Source organism: Melospiza melodia, chromosome 12 (assembly GCF_035770615.1).
Source record: "Melospiza melodia melodia isolate bMelMel2 chromosome 12, bMelMel2.pri, whole genome shotgun sequence".
Classification (NCBI taxonomy): Eukaryota; Metazoa; Chordata; class Aves; order Passeriformes; family Passerellidae; genus Melospiza; species Melospiza melodia.
In genome coordinates, this window is record NC_086205.1 from 19660519 (window position 1) to 19680091 (window position 19573).

Genomic DNA, 19573 nt, shown 5'->3' on the forward strand with positions numbered 1-19573 from the left:
ACCACCCTGGGAGAGGCCTGGGGAACTGGTTGTGCCACAGCACAGCTGCAGACACACTGTACTCTCCAGATATCTCACACAGGCTCATTGCATGCCCAGCTCCCTCTGCATTCATCCTGCCTCTCACAGGAAGAAAGAAAGAGTGGGTACTTCCTGCCAAGGTGAAAGCCAGCAAGATGAAGCTCAGGGGCTTGGGTGAGCCCATGATGCTCAATAAATCAGGTGTGTTTGTCAGCTCACAGAGAGTATGAATTTCCAACTGGATGCAGCTTTACAAGTGTTTACCTTTGCGCTGACCTTGGTGTGTTCTCTGAGAAAGCACAATCCAAGCAGTTTTCCATGTGACCTCATTAGTCTCCCATCTTTTCTGGAATAAGTCAAAATATGGAGCAGTGCCCAGTGCAAAGTGGTTGCTGTGGTTTCTGTTCCTGCCAAAAAGAGGACGTGGAGGACCCAGACCAGGTTGTCTTTGTCATATTGCAGAGCTGGCATTGCCTTTAATCTTCAGGCAAGAGAGGGGTGAGTTTAGAGTACAGCCAACATTACAACATACACAGTCATCAACTCCAGATGAATTCAGCAAACAATAGTTTGCAGAATCTCTGATTTTCCAAACCAAGTAAATGTGAAGAGCAGTAGAAAGTAGTAGTGTCTTATAAGTTTCTATCTCCTTATGTCTGAAAAAGCACCCTGTCTCATAGGCAACATTAAAAAGATTTGAATGATAGCAAAAGATCAAGCTGGGAGTTTTTCAATGGCAGATGTTTCTTTTAGAGATATGCTGATCTGCTGAATTCAAAACACTTCATGGGGTTTTCTTATATCAGTGAAAGCTTTAGGACAAGTTCATAGAATCTCATTTCCCCACCACTGTCCTCCCGTGCCATCCTGCAGGACAGAGCTCTTGCTGACACCAGAAAAAGCAGCAATTGTGTGTTCCTGCTTTACCAAAGAATATGCAAAACATACAAGTTCCTGACAACTGAAAACTTTCCTGTGAAGATCTCAACACATTGAAGTATCCAAAGTACATTTTGGCTGTAAGATCTACTGTTTAACTTTTCTAAGAGATTGTGTTTTGACACGATGATGATGGTTCTGTTTCAGGACACTAATTAGCAGCATTTAGAAATACATGCTAAAGCACCATTCCCTCTGAGACTTAGAAGTCTCTCCTAAATTACTCCACATATAATACCCCTTATTTACATGGCATCTTTAGATTATTTTATCATTTATCTGCTATCTACTTTAAATACCCAAGCTGTATAACTTCCTGCAGTTGTGATGTTGGCTATGGTGCTATCTGAAGCCAGCACAGCCTCTTTCCAGTGGTGGGGAGAGGAGCTGGCTTGGGGATTCTGATCTCCTTTTCTCAGCACAGCTGTGACACTGCTGCTGAGGAAATTAAAATGGGAGCTGCCAAATGCTCCCCTGACTCCTTGCTGCTCCCTGTCTATCCTCTGTGCTTATCAGGACAAAAGCTGAACTCCTTTTACTCCAGCAGTAGAAAAGAGGTTTTTCTTCTGCCTACCATTTTGCTGCACTCCTTGTAATTGTTCTTTTCTGGAACCTTCAGCAGGGCAGGGGCTGCTGAGATGAAATTTGTTTAATATATGACACTTTCCCACCAGCTATTTCTCACCTAGCACACTGTAGTCTCTCAGCTCCTACTGAGACTTCCCTCTTTCCCTGAGGGAGATATTGTAAAAGCTATTTTGAATGGAAATTTCATCTAAATGATTCCCCTCAGTACATGGAGGAAGAGGAAGAAGAAATTTTAAAGCCTTTTGATTCAATCTGAAAGATGGGGTTCATAGCTGCTGTGTTTTTTTAAATCTGATTGCTTTATTTCCTGTGGATGTCTCTGAAGCATAGTGAAACCCACAATTTTTTATTCATTTCTGTATTATATGTTTCCACGTGCATATAAAGCCATTGATTTTCTCCAGCTAATATGAGCTCTGTGAAATCACCTTAACATATCATTCATACAGATTTATAGTGGCTCCTCAGAGCATCCTGGAGAATGACCCAGATAATTTAGGACTATTTTTCTGTGTTTTATTGTGCCCACGTTTGTCTATGCTTTATTCTATGAATTATTTTCTACATTGTGTCTTCATTTTTATGTTCAGTCAGACCCATAAACCCCTTTTTTTTTCTCTAAGAGTTCTGCAAGGAGTTTAGAATAATTTAAAAATGGCACATTCTAAAGCATGTTCTACTCTTCAACTCTTCTTAATCACCAGTGAGGATGGTTAATCAAGTCAAGCCTAATGCTAGATCCCTTTGTACCACCCCTGCAAATATATCTTACCTCGTTCAGTGAGTTTCCAGATGTGGCTGTGATTTTTACTGAGACTAATTGAAATTAATTTTCCACACACATACAGAATGTTACAAAATGGCCAACACAAAGCTGGCCATGGCATTGAACACAGTAGAGGAGGAGGATCTAGATGCCAGGAGGTGCTCTGAAAGTAGAGTTCCCTCTGAGGCTGTGGTACAACATCTTTTTAAGAACCAGCTACCCCATCTCCCTTCTCCTGCCAGATGTACATGTAAACACTTAAACTTGAGCTCTCTGAATGAGATGAAAAAGGCTGCCCTATCAGAAGGATAAATGAAGATATAAAAATTGGCAGTTTGTTAATGGTTACACTGATAAGTGAGTTACATGGACCTTACCTCTTATGATGTTCAGTGGTGGGACACCCAAATCCTGCATGCTGTCTTTAATTAGTCTGAAGTCAGCCAGGAACTTTGTGTACCATGCAGCCAATAATGTGAATAATGTTTTGGGGTACTTGGACTCCTAAATAAAGCTGCATTCCATCTTCTGACTGGTGTTTCTTGCCCTGAACAAGCTTCCTGCCACTGGCTAGCTGCCTGTGCATTGGGTTTTTGCTATACTCCCTTCACACCCACAGAATCATAAACTCAGCCCTTACTGTTCTTCCATAAATCATGACTGTGAATTGGTTTGGACCCAACAAAAAACCCACAATAACAAACAAGCAAAAACCCCCCAAAAACCCCAAACCAACAAGCAAAAACTCTTGGCTTTGTAAGATTTGCCCTCTGGCTATGAGTTAAAAGTAAGGTGTAATTCACCTCAACAAATGAGAATCATTTCTAACAGTGTGATTTCAGTCTGGAGAGACAACTCAAAGAACTGGGGGACAAGGGTGAAATGAAACTTGCCCATGCATATTGGAAAAAGGTTAAAGAGCTGACCTTTTCCTAGGTACAAGTTTTATTTAAAACTCCAACAACACGACTTGCTGATTCAAATCGTGGTACTTATAACTCCCACCATTTGATTTACACACCAAACTGCCTTAGTCACGTTTTTAGTGAAATGGCAAAGCTGTTCTTCAGACCCCTTGTTTGACATCTTTTGTGCTCCAATCTCTGTGTGATAAGGCTTGTCTCATCTGCCTGGCTTATATCATTGACTGTAACAAACACCCAAAGTAAACATTCCTTTGTATTTCTTATACTGTTCTACTTCCAAAAGGTTGCCCTTGTTTTATTCTGCAGGGCATATACAGCCCTACACCTCTCTTTGTCTCTCCCTTCCACTGACTATTTGAGTTCACAGTGATTTTTGCAGGTACATCAACTGTATTTTACACATGTTGAAACTCAACTGTCTACAAATATCCATGAATTTGTTCTTATGTGACCATCAAATTTCTTGTTACTTTCAGTTTAATTCAGCTGCAAATGTTATTAATGTAACATTTCACAATTATAAATATCATTGAGATAATAATATAAATATAATGAAGACAAAAAATAAGTGAGAAGATAACATTTCAGCACAAGGATTTTATGGGGAGGGATTTCCTCGTCTTGGGTTACCCGCTGTTCCCAGTTCAAGGCTGCCCTTACAGCATGGACTTAAATGCAGATCTTACACACAATGACAAATGGTAAAGGAAGCGTGTGTAACACCAATTCAACTAGCATATTATCTGTCTTTTTTAAACATGAAATTTCATTTTAGTACTGAAGAAAATCAGATTTCCTGTTCACAGTGCATTTTTCTCACCTGAAGGCATTCGGCAAATGAATGAATTAAGCTTTAAAATGTACCAGAGGCAAATCTTTTAATCAAAGGGAAGTGAATAGCATTTAGTGCATTTTAGCTCATGCTCCAGAATTACAATTGATTAGATGAGCATTTTTTTCTAGTTTCCCAAGTTATGTCTCAGCAGGCATTTGGTCAGGGCACTGTCTGAAAGTAAGATGAAGTTATTCAAATGGAAAATATAAGAGTGTGACATAATAATGACAATAAATGTTCAAGATGAATATTAATATGAAACTATTTTAATTCTTTTATAGAACTCAAACACAGCCATGGTGCGTCAGGTTCAGCCAGTCTCATGTTCTGACAGCACATGATTGCAGCTGCCTTAGAAAAGTTTGTGAGAACAGTACAAATGCTAAAAACTGTATTGTTATTAAACAACCCTAAAATAATTTTCCTGCTGAAGATATATCCCAGTGCTTCTTGAACAGAAAGAGATGTTTAGTACAAATCCTGTGATGAGGCTCAGATTACCAACACAGCATGTGCAGTGCAACCTCCTCTGGCTCTTTTGACCCATCTCCCTTTTTGTTGCATTTGTCACCTGCCAGAGAGACAGCAAAAATTACCTGTTCTTTCACCTCCTGTTTGTCCAAGAGTTTCTAAACTTCCTCAAATACAGAAATAGTTTCCCCAAATGCTGGTGCAACAGATAATTTCTTTTTTTCAAAATGTAATCCCATAGATGTCAGGTTCCCCCACTACACACCAATGATTCACTGGGTCGTTCCATGAGGCCTCCACAGGGACAGTTTTGCCTTGGCCTTTGAAAGAAAACAGTTCCCCAAACAACTTATTTGAACAGAAGTGAAAAAAAATCAACCCTTGCTTTAATTTCTGGATGGATGCAGAATCTACCAACTTGTACACAAGGCTGTCTTTGTCTCCAGCGACTGCTTTTTCCTTTTGCCAGGGTAAATAGCTTCCCTGGAGTTTGGCATTTGTCCTGCTTATGGCTGTGGCACTAATAATGCTACCCAGGAGAGGCCCATCATGAAAGAGAAAGAAAAGCACAAGAATAACATCAGCAGAGGATCTGGGTGGCAGACAACTGGCCAGTGCTTTCCTGTACCACAACTTAGCAGAGCTGAGCACCATATAATGTTAGGCAGCTCTTTCATGTCCATCAAAATTAAATATTTTAGGCTTTCTGGATTCACACACTCTTGCTATCCTGCAAATATAAAACAAAGCAGCACTTCTGCAGTTCTGTGACATGAACTCACTTTAAGTGAAGCAATCACAGTAGTTTAAAAAGTAACACACCCAATTGCACATATTTCCCTGGAACAGACAACTGCAACCTGATTTCAAAACCTAAACCGTATTATTACGGATGACAGAGGTAAAGGTGGGAGTCTCCTGCTGCAGCCTAGCGTGGGATGGCACAGAGCCTGTAGGGCTGGGGCTGCAGAGTGCCCCCCATGACGGGCTCCGTGCTGAGCCGGGTCACGCCCTCGGGCAGGCGGAAGGTGAACGCCCGCAGCAGGCTGGCAAAGAAAATGAACAGCTCGGTCCTGGCCAGGTGCTCCCCCAAACACACCCGGTGCCCTGCAGAGGGAACAGGAAAGGACACTGAGTGTCTAGGAATTTTTCAGTTTCATAATCACTTAGTTCATTCCTGTGGAAAGCAGAGGTGGGTTTTGTTTTTTGTTCAAGGAGAAATGCGTGAAAGCCACAGAACTAAAATGATGAGAATTCCCTTTCAAAAAGATCCCATCAAATGTCCTAGGTTAGGAGACACAAAATTAAAATATCAATGAAAACCCATGAGGTGCCAACATAATTTCTTTCTGACCTGACAGAAAAAAACTATTTGAGTTTACAGAAGATATTGAACTTCAGGACCACACACAAAAACAATCTGCCAGGTGTTTGCACATGCTTTAGTGAGTTAACATCAGCAGAGCAAAATTACTTAGCGGCATTTGCAGTTGAACAGAGGCTTGGTCATTTTATAGGCAAAGCATGAGGCCTACTGTTCATTTCCCAGGATTCCCATTCCTTGACACCAATGGTGGGAGCAGAAAAGGTGAATATTACATACACATTTACAGATAGCAGACAAATATAAGGAAAGGAAAAGCTATTTGAATTAAGAAACCACTTCTGTGTGGACATTTAAGTGACCATCAGCAAACTAAAAACTCAGCAGGAGCTTTGTCGCTAGGTATGATTACTGTCTGTTCATCGTTACCTTGTTTCCTTCTTTTGCAACTGGATTTTCAGTTCTGTAAATAAGAACTTAATCCTGTGGTTATCGGGATGCCTTCTGCTTTTCTTTCAGCTTGTTTCTTTAAAAGGGATTGCAATAATTCCAGTACACACAGGACAAATTACTTCTCAGGAAAATAGCTAGGTATAAAGAATACTATAGACAAAACTTGTGTGTCACTGCAGCATGCAGCCAGCCTGAGAGCTTCGGGAGTTTGAGTGGGATTCCCACCAGTGTCCTATGAACAGTTTGGGGTCTGACAGCACAGAAGCCTCTCCTTTGGCAGAAACAAGCCAGGAGTGTTCTTTAAAAGCAGCAAACAGCAGAGATAGAAGATGTTATCTGAGGAAATACCATGATCTCATACTTTATCCATCATCTCATCTGCTGGGTCGGTTCACACTGTCAATGCATTTACCTGCTGAGAATGGTAAGAAAGCCTCTCGAGGTACAAAGTTTCCTTCTTTGTCCAGAAAATGGCCAGGGTTGAACTGCCGAGGTGTCTCCCACTGCTCAGGGTCATACAGAACAGATGCTATATTTGGTATAACAATGGTGCCCTGCAAAGAAGAAACTGTTGTTTCAGTTCCTAGTGCCAGTTTAAGCCTGATGGATAAAACTGTTGCTTGGTGGCATTTGGGCGAGTGCCAAGCTGGGCAGGGATGTCTTAACCAGTGCTTTGGCAAACCAGTTTCTCCTCTTAGTCCATCCCCTGCCAAGCAGGGCTGGTTTCTGCAGTTGTGATGGGCAGGAATTTGAGGCTTCCCTGGCCTTATCAGCTGTGTGAGCACCTTTATGCCAAGTAAAAGACTTCTTTCATTCCTGGAGCCACAGATAGTAACTCTTCCCCAGGCACCACATTCCTGAGTTTAATGGAGAGTAGTTTATAGATGGAACACTGGTTACAAAACTGAAATGCCTCTCTGCTGAAGAAAGAACAGAAATTGTTTCTGTACCTTTTTGACAGGGAATCCCAGCAGAGTTGTGTTCCTCACACACAGTCTGGGGACGCCAACAAAGACGATGTTGCTGAAGCGCTGGATCTCATGAACCACAGCGTTTGTGTAGGGCAGTTTTCTCCGATCCTCATAACAAATTAACTGGGAAGGACCCAGAACAGCATCCAGCTCCTTCTGCACTTTCTCTGTGGAGAAATATTCACCATTTCAGAGCAGAAAAATGCATAAAATACTTTAGCTGGTCACTTTTCTTGCAGCAACAGAAAAGTGTATTATTTCAACATCGTACGTTAAGTTCATACCCTGTGATCTAGTATTATTTAATGCATGAGTTTAGTATAGGATAATAGAAATAAACAGGAAAACCTCACCACTCTCACCTTGGATGTCTGGATTCACCACCATATACAGCAGTCCCCAGTACAATGTAGTGCTTGAAGTCTCTGATCCACCAAGGAAAAGATCATTTATGACATATACCAAATTCTCTTCATCATACTTGGACTTGGCCCCCTCTTTAGACTGTAGAGGATGATAAAAGTTGAAGTTAAAGCCTGAAAATTTTGTTTTCCCGTATGCCCTCTGTGTGAGAACTGTGAGACTTCCACAGCTGGCATGTGCACAAAGAATAGTCAAAATAACAGCTTTGATGCATACTAAGAGTTTAGTAGTTTCCCAAACAGGCACAATAAGTCTGCATTGCTGTCTTTCATGAGGTGGATTATTCTTTCATCACCAAAAAGCAATTCTGTGCTTGATGACCTAATCACAAATACTTCAAAGCAAGTTTGCAGTTGGCCTAAGTGCACTTATAAGCAAGTGCCTTACAACATGTCATTCCTTGGCCTTGGTATCTCATGGTGCCAGCAAATGCCAAAGGAAAACATATCTGAATAAAAGGATTTCAACAGACCATTTTGAGAGCAATTTCTTTTCTCAGTTCAGGATAAATGTGAACTGATAGGTAACTAGTACCCATGTATTTCCTTCTAAGTAATAAGGGAGTAAAATAAAAACACAGCTAGAGAAAGTACATTAGGCAAAAACATTTTCAAACAAACAGATGGCAATAAATTTCACCACTGACACCAGAGAAAGCTGCATCTTTGCCTCTAAGATGCTCTGTAAGATGGTGCATCAGCTCCTTTCAGAGCCCATGAGCCAACACTGTGAGGACACAGCAGCCTGACGAGCTGAAAGCTTATGATCAGAGGTAGAAACTACATAAACTTCATCTACCCTAGGAAAGAGATGCTTCTTTCACCTCCTGAAAAGTTTGAAGTGGAAACCAAAGTGCTCTTGGCAGTGCTTCTCTGGCTCAGTCGCTTCCTACTATGGAAAATAATAGCCTGGGCAGGGAAGAAGATTAATGCTGATTATGGCATTGTTTGTGACATTGTTTTCTAGGCTGTCCAGTTTGAATATAGGGGCCAAGCCAGCCATGCCCCAAACAGTGGGGAAGTTAGAGGTAACACAGGAATAATGATTGCCTGCCAAGGGAGAAAACAGACAGTTATGTGGCACAAGGACAGCCAGTGCTGGAGCACACACACTGGATCCCAAAGAAGCATGCCTGCTATTTCAGGGCAGTGATTTGTGCGTGTGTATTTAATCCCACTGTAAACATAAGCCTTGCTCTAGAAGATGAGGTAGTCTACCAAAGTTATGTAGCCTACAGGAATAAACTGTCTCATATTTATTACAGGTTTGAAGTATACTCATGGATATTTATGGAAAGCAGATAAGAACTCATGGTTTCACCCCCTATCATACTTGCAGGTAATTCATTCATCTTACCAAAATACAAAACTTAATGCCTTTCTGAGACTTGTGAGTTGGTAAGTGCCAAGATATTGTATTCATGTTAAGAAGCTTATGAAATGTAAGAAGCTATGGTGGAAGGGTCACACTGAGTGATTTAATGGTCTGTTTGACCTTATACTTCATAACAGCATTATCAGCCAGAATGAACACTTACTTTCTCAATCTCAGCCAGGTAAAAGTCAATGAAATCCTGTGGTTCAGCTGGTATCCCTCTCTCTACATGTCTTCTGATTTCCTTCCTTGCAAAAGAACTCAGGACATCATAGCAAGCCAGCACCTTCTTATGAGGCCCAGGGAGGCGACACAGCAGCCAGGGCAGGATTTCGTACATCTGCAGGAGGGACACACAGGAGGTGCCATTGATTCTCTGTCACTGACAATTCACCAAAAGGCTGAATTGTCCTGTCCAGAAGTGTTGATAGTGGAATAAACAAATTAACATTGCTTTGGGCAGATTTTTGCTGTCATGTGGGAAAGCTTTAATAGAAATTTGACACAATTCCAGGGATCAAAGCAATTCTGACAACACTCTGCTCATGCCTCTAAGTTTACTTGGCTAATGAAGATCACTATATGACCCCACTCCTGCACAGCTGGAGACCCCAGCTCCCACACACTCAAAATGTAAGGACATCCTTTCTGGACACCATGGGGCTGATAAGATTAACAGGTCTGCAGCCTCAAGTAACTGCTGGAATTTTTGGAGCTCACAAAAGGAATTATGGTCTGGGTATCACTCTAAGATAAGGGCTAATTTAGTTTTCCTATTCAGAGTCTTCATGACTGCTAAGGAGCAATAATTGTTCTCATGGCTAACAATATTGCATCCTCAGCCTGCTGCTTGTATTTACACACACATTTGTCAGCTCTAAGTCCCGTCCTCTGCCTTGGATATTTCTGTCTGTGCAGCATCTGCCATTCCACCCTGCCCAGCAAAGAGGAGTTCTATCTCCTCTCCTCGCTCTTTCAGACCCAACAAGCAAAGCCTCTCTAATTTTAAGTGACAGTTTGTAGGTTACTTCATTACCACTTCTCCACCTTTGTTTCTCTTCAGAATCACAACAAAAGATGTCCAAGACCCTAGAATGTGTCTCACAGATGATTATACTTCAGAACCTGCTGTAACCCTTCACTGGATCTAAAAGGAAAATAGTGGTGGAAATACCCTCAGATCCTCTTTGCCTTTTTCATTAGTCTCAAAGGACACTTCTTAGCTCTCAGCCAACATTTGCCTGTTGCTCTGTATTTAGTGAAGACATTTTTGTATCTGTGCTTTCACTTTCTACCTATTTTAGAAAAAAACCCCCAGCATATGATTTACTCACCTGATGAACAAAGCTGCCTGCAAACTTGAATATTTTCTCTGTAGCATGGATCAGTTCATGGAAGGTTTTGTCCTCATCAGAGAAGTGATATCCAAAAACCACAGCACAAATTACATTTGAAATAGAATGGAAAAGAGGGAAAGAAGGATCCACAGGTCTCCCTGCAAACACAGTAATTGGAATTCACTCTCAGTGTTTTTTTCAGATGATCCTTATACTGATAGGACTTGATGGTATTAAAGATTTAATAAAATGTTCTCTTTATCCTGCTGGGGTGTGAATGAGGACAGAGATGTGGCACTAACACAAATTAAGGAAAATAAAAGATAGTCTTAAAATAAAGAACACTGTTAAACTGTTTCCTCTAAACTCTTAACTGTTAGCTCCAAAACAATTTCACAGCCCTTCCTGTGAAATAATGTTGTACAGCTAAGATCAGTTCTAGGGTATCATATCAAATCTGCTGTCTTCAGCTGTGAGGAGAGAATGTCAGAAAGAAGTAGTGCCACTGGAGATGAACTAAGGGAACTCAGTGACAGACATGTTCAAAAATATAAAAAAATTAATTACAAGGAAAACCTGGAGGAATGTAGGAAGGTTTAAAAAGACAAAGAGACAGGAACTGCAAAGTAAATATAATGAAACTATTACAGTCTCAGCTGTGAGCAGTAAATCATATCTCTGTCTGATGTTTTTTTCTAAAGCTATGAAACAGATATTCATAAAAAGTGATTTGGATAGAAATAATCCTGTAATGGACTCTAGGATTAATGTGATAATCCACTGAAGTTCCCTCTCACCTCCTACTTTGTTTCTCTTGCCAGTAGTTACTTAGCCAGATAGACATTAAAATATGCAGGGCATCCAATGTCATTGAAATTTAAGGAAATTACTAAGCTCTGCAATACTGTTCAGATACCCACGGCAGGCATGGCTTGGCTGTGCAGTTCAGCAGCATTGTGTCATTGCACAATATATCACAGACAAATTATCCACCCATGGAAGTGGAATTTCAGAAGTTTCCAGGTTCACTAGATGCATGAAGAGCTATATAAGAAGGAAATACTTGTGATTCTAGGCTCTATCTGCTCTTGTGCTTTGGTAAGTTTGGATACATCCCCTAGAAGGTAGGTTTGCATACTGAAGATATGGATCCACGTCCAGACTGAAAAGCGCCTGGTTTCTTAGCAGGTAAAATACCTTTGAGGTTCCCAAAAAACTCCACCAGGTGAGAGGCCTCCTCTTGCACTCGATGCTCCAGGCCTTTTTTCCCCATTCCCAAATTGCGTAGAGTCATTATTCCAAAACGCCTCTGATGCTTCCAGGAGCGACCACTTGCAAGTATAATACCTGAGGGTGTTCCCTGGCATGTCAGTATTTGCCACAGACATGGAACCATTCATTTAAACATATATGATAAAATACATGCAATAAATCAGGGAATACAAGTATCTTTAGTTGAAATTATTGGTAACAAAAAATCATATCCAAACTATAACCAGACCGCATGTTCTTAACATTGAACATAATCATTGGAAAGAGCAATCTAAGGATTTTCTAACTGTGCCATTTCTTGATGTCTTAAAAAACTCTGAAACACCTTAAGGTGCCTTTTTATGAAATCTGCTTTAGCCATACTCAAGTAATCATTCTTAAGACAAGGATAACTCAATGAATTTCCACAGAGTAGAGTTCAGGGCAGGGTATGTTTTTGGAGATATAGATCAATTAATGTGATGATTGTAGGTTGAGGTGATGAAGGTGAAAGATAAGTGACATTTGGGCTCTGTTTCTACCCTGGAAGAGATAACACTCCTTTAAGTGTTAGATTGCACTCCTCACCACCTGAAGAGCCCTGAACTGCTTCTCTGGAGGTGAGGCTTCAACCAGCTTTAAACAATCTGTGTCTGCTTTGGTGTAGCAACTGCAGGGACAGGAAAAAATTACTGCAAACTGCTGGAATACCATAAGAAGTGAGTTTTCCTCTGTTGCAGGCACTCTCACAATCAAAAAGCATTCACAAAATGTTTGGGGGTGTCTGCAAGTACAGAAATGTGAATTCTGAAGTAGGGATTTATAGGTCTCTTGTTCATGATGAAAAGTGTTTGGCAACCATAATGTATGCGGTTACCAAACAGGCATTGCATTCACGTGCTGTACAGCAAAATCATGTGTACCACAATGGATTAGTCTGTGATTAGGGCAAGATTGCTGGGTTCTTGGTTGGATCACATACAAACACCTTGAATACAGCAAGAAGGTCACATAGAAACAACCTGGAGTGTTTCCTAGGCTAGGGAAAGCTCAATGCAAAAGGCACCATGGCAAACAGTAAGATATTCTCAAAAAGCCAGTGGAGGACTTGAAGATCATTCTGAATGGGAGGACAGAGTCTAACAAGGCAGAATAGTTTTCAATTCAACATTCCTTTACACCATTAGTGGCAGGAAAATCTCACCTTTTCCTTTGGCCAATGCTCTGAAGAAAGGTGACACCAGCCTGCCAGAAACATCTTCAGGGTGTGTGGTCATGCCATCCTTCACTGCTTGAAATCCATTCAGTATAATCACTGGGACCCACCCAAACCACAGAGTGTACATGTTACCATGAGTTTTTGCCAGCTGTAAGTGGAAAAGGTGTCAGAAAAAGAACAGATGAATCCCCATATATAGATCTCAAACTGCACCTGCTGTTCACCAACCCAGTGGACAGTTTTGTGCTGAAAACATCATCCCCATGCACATAACTGTAGCTAGAAGCAGTTGTTTTACTGAGAATAAGGCTTTCAGCAGCCAATTTTATTTACCTCAGGGGGAAGTTATTTTCTTTTCAAAGCACATTCTGCAGCAACTCTGCAGCAAAAGAAAGAAAACTTTGTACTTTATATTGCTGTACTTTGTGTTGCATCCCTCCAACCCCAACATTTTGTACCTTGTTAATTGAACAGCCACACTCTGCACCACCCTGGGGCTCTGTGCCTCCTGCAAGTCCTGCCTTTGCAAAATGAAGTAAGCTGATAAAACCTGTGCCATCTGTGTGCTCCAGGAGAGGACATGGACACAGAAATTAACCAACAGCTGGGAAGTGCCAGTGGGCTGCATTTGAGTCCAGGGTTTCCTCACAGTACTGAGGAGAGCACTTACCATTGGACACAGCAGAGGTGTCCAAGCAGGGATGGGTGTATGGCAGAGAAACTCCAACCATGCATGAAAAAAGCTTTGTATCAGTATGGACCCTGCTCCAGCGCACCCACAACGATACAGAAAAGGTGGCAGACGGTGTCTAAGGTGCCATGAAAATTACATCCAGTTGATCACACCAGACACTTGCTTTTCCTCATATTTATTTAGATTGTGGCTTTCCTCTCCCTGCTGGAGCATCACAGCCTGAGTCTGCTCTGCACTCATTGGCTCACGTGTGCTCTCAGGCATCCACCTGAACTAAAGGTCACCTGCAAACCATTAGAGGAATGACTGCAGCTGTCACTAACAACAAACAGTTTCCAGGAGCTGTAGGAAGATGGAGAGTAAATGCCCTTCCTGTACTACAAGCATGCATGCACCATATTACCAATTTTGTGATCAAATTAGGCAATGCCAGAGAGAATTTTAAAAAGTATTATGTAGGGATAGCAGATATAGCTATCACTGTAGTGAATACAGCTTCACACTTAGCAGTGCAGAAGCATCTTTTAGATTGTTGGTTTTTTTCAACTTTAATAACAAGTCATAAACTTTGTCCCCAAGTTAACTTGATTCCTAAGGGCATTAACTTTCTTGTGAAGACATATTCCACATAAGAAGGTGACTCAAATGTAGGAATCAATTGCTCTTTATCTATCCACACTTTGTCTGTAACTTTCACAGACTTAAAATCTTCAATTAATCACAATTTTTAAAGTCATGGCTAAAAATAACCAATTAAGAGCATATTAAAAGAAATACCTCCATCAGAAGATCCCGATGAAACTGAAAGTTCAAGTGCACCAAGTTTCCAAGCAATGGGAGAGGAGTTGGTCCAGGAGGGAATTGCTTGCAAGCTTTTTGCAGCCTGAAAAACTCAACAATTAACAAAAAAATGATCAGGACTATAAAACCTTGAGTTATAGACAGCATTTCTAAGGTAATTTGCTAGCTGTCTCTATCAAAAAGGAGGTACTGGAGCTGGGAAAAATTAATCTTGCTTCTTGTTCCACCAGTTTTTTCTGCAGACTGAGTTCTACAAAGTTTCAGCTCCTTTTCCCTCCCTCTGTCCCTCCCTCTTCATCAATGCCTGCCCTTTTCCTGCACCATACTGAGATGTGTCAAACAGCCCTGATCAAAAGCTCATCTCTGCTTTCAGCAAGCCTCAGTATCAGAATGGGGAATCACTTGTACTCAAGGTGTTTTTCCTGAAGCTTGTGTCAGGGAACTGCTGGTGTCTGTTGGGAGGTCTGTGCTGGAGTGACACCAGCTGAGAGCCCTTGCTCACATGAGTTTCATCAGCTTTGAGAACTTTAAAAACATACTTAGTGATTTGCCTTACAGTGACTCAATTGGGATTAAGAGTGTTACATTTAGGTGAGACCACACAGTTATGTAGAATGTAATTACAATAGCATAGAGTATATATTTACAATAGGTTAGATTGGATATATGGTATGGGATAGATGAATATATATACTTACAATAGATAAGATATTCCAGGCATTTTAGTCACAAGCATTATTTAAATGTGGTTGTAAATTCAAATTTGCCTGCCAACACACAGTTTACACAGGCAAAAACAAGTGTAGCTACAGACTAAAGATGCAATTAGAAGATGAGATTGCTACATGTGATTTCTGAAAAATTGGCCTTGAGCGTTCAAATTTTTTTCCCCCTAAATGGAAAAAATAAGCATTTCCCCAAGTAAGCACTAATGACATGGTGCTTAAAAACTCACGTTACAATGAAGTAATTTTTAAAATCACAACATTACAGTTTTCACATTCAAAAATAAACTAAATATGAAATTTCAATTCTTTATATATATTTTTTTAAATGTAACCTAATTGAAAGCTTCACATACCTTGATTTATTTTCTACTTTTTTAGTCAGTTTCAGAATCCTGGCTATTATTACTAGTTCTCAATAAGTTTACAGGACACCTTAAAAATCTGTCCTCTGATAATGAAGGGATTCACACTGAGTTTGAAGCACAGATAGGGGAAAAGCTCTGTGTGCCAGCAACCAAAGGATTCAATCTTGCATTGCAAAGCCAAAGTGTCTTCACCAAAAATGAGTTCAAGTCTCAACAAGAAACTGCTGTGCCCTCCAACGCAGGCATAAACGTGGTGTTTTGCAAAGCTGGCAGCAAGAAGAAAGTGATGTGACTCAGTGATAGACCTCCATTTGCAGCTTCTGTGGGTACACACAAGTGCCCGCGTTATACAGAGAAGGCAACACGGGCAGGTCACGTCTTTTATCACCTTATCTGTGCATGTAATGGGTAACATGTTGGGATTTAGGCTGAGGTGGGTTCCATGGCTTTGCTAAAACCAGTGCAAATTAGGTACCATTGCCCATTATGAGGCTGAAATCAGCAAAACATAAAATTGGAAAAGTTTCTTTCTTCAAACCATAATATCAGTTTCAAATTTTAAAAACTGTTGGAAAAAAGGAAGAAAGATAGTTCTCTGTGCAGACAACTGAAGCCAGAAGAAATTACATACATTTTATGCATAGACTAAATGCAGCCATGTTCATCTCTTCTCTGTTTAGTCCAGATTCCATTGTTTAATTTTAGGTGTTTCCTATTGGTGTTGTATTAGTATCAGATAGCAGTAAATGAATGGAGTTCTTTCAGAGCATGGGTCAGGTTTAACTGGAATCAAATCACCAGTGTCAGAAGCAGGACAAAGCCAAATGAACCAGGCAGCAATTTATCCTGCCAGATGTTACCCTTAGCTTTCCCTTTCTAGTATTTTTAAACTTCCCCAACTGTCTGAAGCCAGATGCATGAATAGTTACTTCCACCAGTACCTGATGTCACTGGATGAGCTTTACTGGAAAGGAAATCAGGACCTTGTGTTCACACGGACCTGTTCCAGTCTGCCGCATCCTCCTCTGGACAGACCATCAGCAATATTTGCTGGGTTTGTATTTTTCGCAGAAAACTCAGCTTACCTAAAAGGTGCTAAGCTGAAAAAAGGGCAGTCCAAAGACATGAATGAGGCAAAACCAGCAAGTTTTAATGAGAGTTATCAGGATGCCAAAGTTAAGATTTTTAGTGGACTTGAAAGCACAGTGTGAAGTAAGTCTCAGGAAGATTAGCTTGCAATGCTTACAATGCTTGCAAAAGTAAAGCTGTGCAGGTAATGCAACAATCAAACAAGCATGGTCCTGAAACACTTGAGCAAGCAAAGGTTTAATTTCAGCTCTGGGACATCAATATTTCAATATGAAGAATAAACTGTAACACCTTTGCCAAGAGGGAATGTCATATTGGAATTAGGATCTCCGAAGCACAGGAACTGTTCATACACTGGGCACAAAAAAGCACTCAAGTGCCTTGAGTGAGGCTTCAAATAAATAACATTTAGAAGTGAAAATTGCACAACACATTGCTATGCTTTTTAAATCTTTGCCCACAGTTGTCTTCAGGAACTTGCAAAATTCCCACAGTGGAATGAGCCTAAAACCTGGGAGCATTAAAGCTACGATTCAGATGGCACAAAGAGTGGGATAAATTATGTAATTGATGTTAATATCCAAAATAAAAATGAGAAAAGCAACAGAAATGGGACTGGCACCCCTGGTCCTAATTGCTGCAAGACCTTTTGTCACAGAGAGTTTGCCTAAGAGAAGAGTAACTTGGTGTTCTCTGGGTAGATTACTGGGAACTACATGATACCTCTGTGTAAGAAATAGCTGTATGAGTTTTTCATAATGCTGGAAAATTCAAAGTACCTGGGATCATCTTCATAATTTCTGCATAACAGCTTGAGGATGCAAACAAAAGCACTCAAAGGGTTAAGAAAATCAACAGGAAAAGACAATAAAAAAATGTTAGAGGATATATTTTCAAGTCTGACATAAAGAACTGGTTTCTGTTTTCACAAAAAGAGGGTGAAACAAATATTTTTACATTAGGATCTTTTTTATACAGAAACAGTGTTACTGCTGCTGGTGAGTAAGGGAGGATGTACAGGCCTGTGGGGGTAAAAATAGAAGTTCACAAATAGCATCTTTTCACAAATGTCTGAGAGAAGCACCAGCAAAAATATGGCAAAAAACTGTAAAATGCAATGTTGATGTTATGAGCTGAAGCATTTATCATCTCAATCTCTATGAATGGTTTCCTCACAGCACAACTGATGACTGCCAAGAAAAAGAAAGCCACAATGACAGGATAGTGATGGCAGAGCACTTTGAAGTCAGCCTAAATAAACAAACTTCATGAGAGAACTTCCACAAGATCTGACAGAACTTAAACACCCAGAAGTGTGTGTCATAACATAGTTTGTCACAAAAAAAATACATCCAATTCCAAATCCAGGGGAGTTGCAATCAAAGAGCAAATGGCTGAGAAAATACTGAAACCTAACGCTGAGCATAGGTCAGGAACTGGTCAAGGCAAAGTTAAAGCAAGAGCAGTAGCTGGCTGCCCATGTTTTTCACCCCAAGGATATCTAAATAAACCATCACGTAGTCAATTCCACAGTCTTGAAATTTCTCAGAACAGAGTAATTCTCAACTGAAAGCATCAGCTCTGGGGATTCACTCAGTGTGGTTACCATGAGGCAGAACCAAGGGAAGACTGAAAGAGAAGCAGCCACATGGCCATTCTGGAGGGTCAGGATGGCTCATAACCCAGAGGAGGTAACACATCCTCTGGCCAAAACTGTGACTGGCAGCTCAGCCTCAATTACACCATCATTCCTCACAGGCTTTTTCTCAGGCAGAGCTCTTTTCTGTAACAATTTAGGTTTGAGAGGTTGATTTAGCAACCTAAGTAAGCATCCAAAAATACTTTGGAGAAAGATTTAGGGGACGATTTTGTATTGGATTTTCTATTGCTTGAGTAGGACAGAAACGCCACGCAGCAGCCCAGAAGGTCAATAACCCTCCATCAGACACTCCTCACTCTCCAGCACATGGCAGGGGCAGCAGCCCTTTGAAGTATTACACTAATTGCATTAAGCTGCTAACAGAGAACATCTGTTTTATTAAAGTGGCAAAGTGACAATTAGCCATGCATGAAGTGCAGGGGCCAGAAGTCTGATTCATGCCTTTTTCCCCTGTCCAGGGAAGCTTTTTCTCCTCACTTCCAAGGAAAGCTGAATGGTGGGGACTTGCACTGCAGTAGTGCTACTATGAAGCGAACAAGGGGATTTACAGTTACACACTGCGTGTGGCATGAAATTCCCTTCAAAACTGAACTTAAAGCTGGGACTGTGCCCTGACAGGCCCCATTAATCTGCCCTGTCTCAACATCTGCCTCTCTGCTGGTTCTTTGTTGCTTTTCTACCAGTTCCCTGAGGGAGGGAGGGAGGGACACATGTAACCAGTGCCCCATCACTTTTATCTGAGTCTCCTGTGGAAGAAAGCACTGGGACAATGCTGCTCACAGCTCTGCCTCCCAGGGCCTGCCTGCAGGAAATAACTTCCAGCACCTATGGCAACTCTGCTGGTGTGACTTTCAGGAAAGATGGCAAGCACACTCAGCAGCTTTCAGCATTTGACAATTACTTATGGATCAAAGGGCAAGCTGGGTGGCAGTGACTGCATATTAATTTGTTATACAGGATCTAGGGATTAGCAGTTTGAACTGGCAAAGCCAATGCAGGCCTTTAGACACAAGTTTCCCAACTGATTGCACATGAAATTACTGCAGTACCTAGACACATCCCCAAAATTAAGCAAGAAAAAGATATGAAAAGAATTACGTAATTTTTATTGATTGTTCCAATTATGATATTATTACTTGTGCAATACTGTAGCAATGTCCAGAAAGGTCCTTTTCTCTAAAAAATGTTCCATGAATGTTGTGATAAAAGGGATTGAGAAATACCACCTGAGATCAAAACTGTTATTCCTCCTGTAGGTACTATGCGGCACGAAATTTTATTCCTTGCACTAATATTCCTGAAAGAGACTTCTGAATTTCTCACATAAACCAGGAACGC

At 40.9% G+C, this 19573-nt stretch overlaps 1 protein-coding gene across 2 annotated transcripts; it reads right to left on the bottom strand.

Moving 5' to 3' along the window:
• Positions 1-3801: 3801 nt before the first annotated feature.
• Positions 3802-17616, bottom strand: LOC134423772 (cytochrome P450 2J2-like). 2 transcript variants are annotated; one of them, XM_063167134.1, is made up of 10 exons: positions 16428-17616; positions 14370-14475; positions 12884-13046; positions 11626-11775; positions 10426-10586; positions 9255-9431; positions 7657-7798; positions 7274-7461; positions 6736-6877; positions 3802-5653 (listed from the first exon to the last, which is right to left on the bottom strand). In XM_063167134.1, exons 2-10 carry the CDS (start codon positions 14373-14375, stop codon positions 5475-5477), a joined length of 1308 nt encoding a protein of 435 aa, XP_063023204.1. In that variant the 5' UTR covers positions 14376-14475; positions 16428-17616; the 3' UTR covers positions 3802-5474. The 2 variants fall into 2 exon arrangements, with proteins under 2 accessions (XP_063023204.1, XP_063023203.1); XM_063167133.1 differs by lacking the exon at positions 16428-17616 and having other exon boundaries at positions 14370-15342.
• Positions 17617-19573: the final 1957 nt, after the last annotated feature.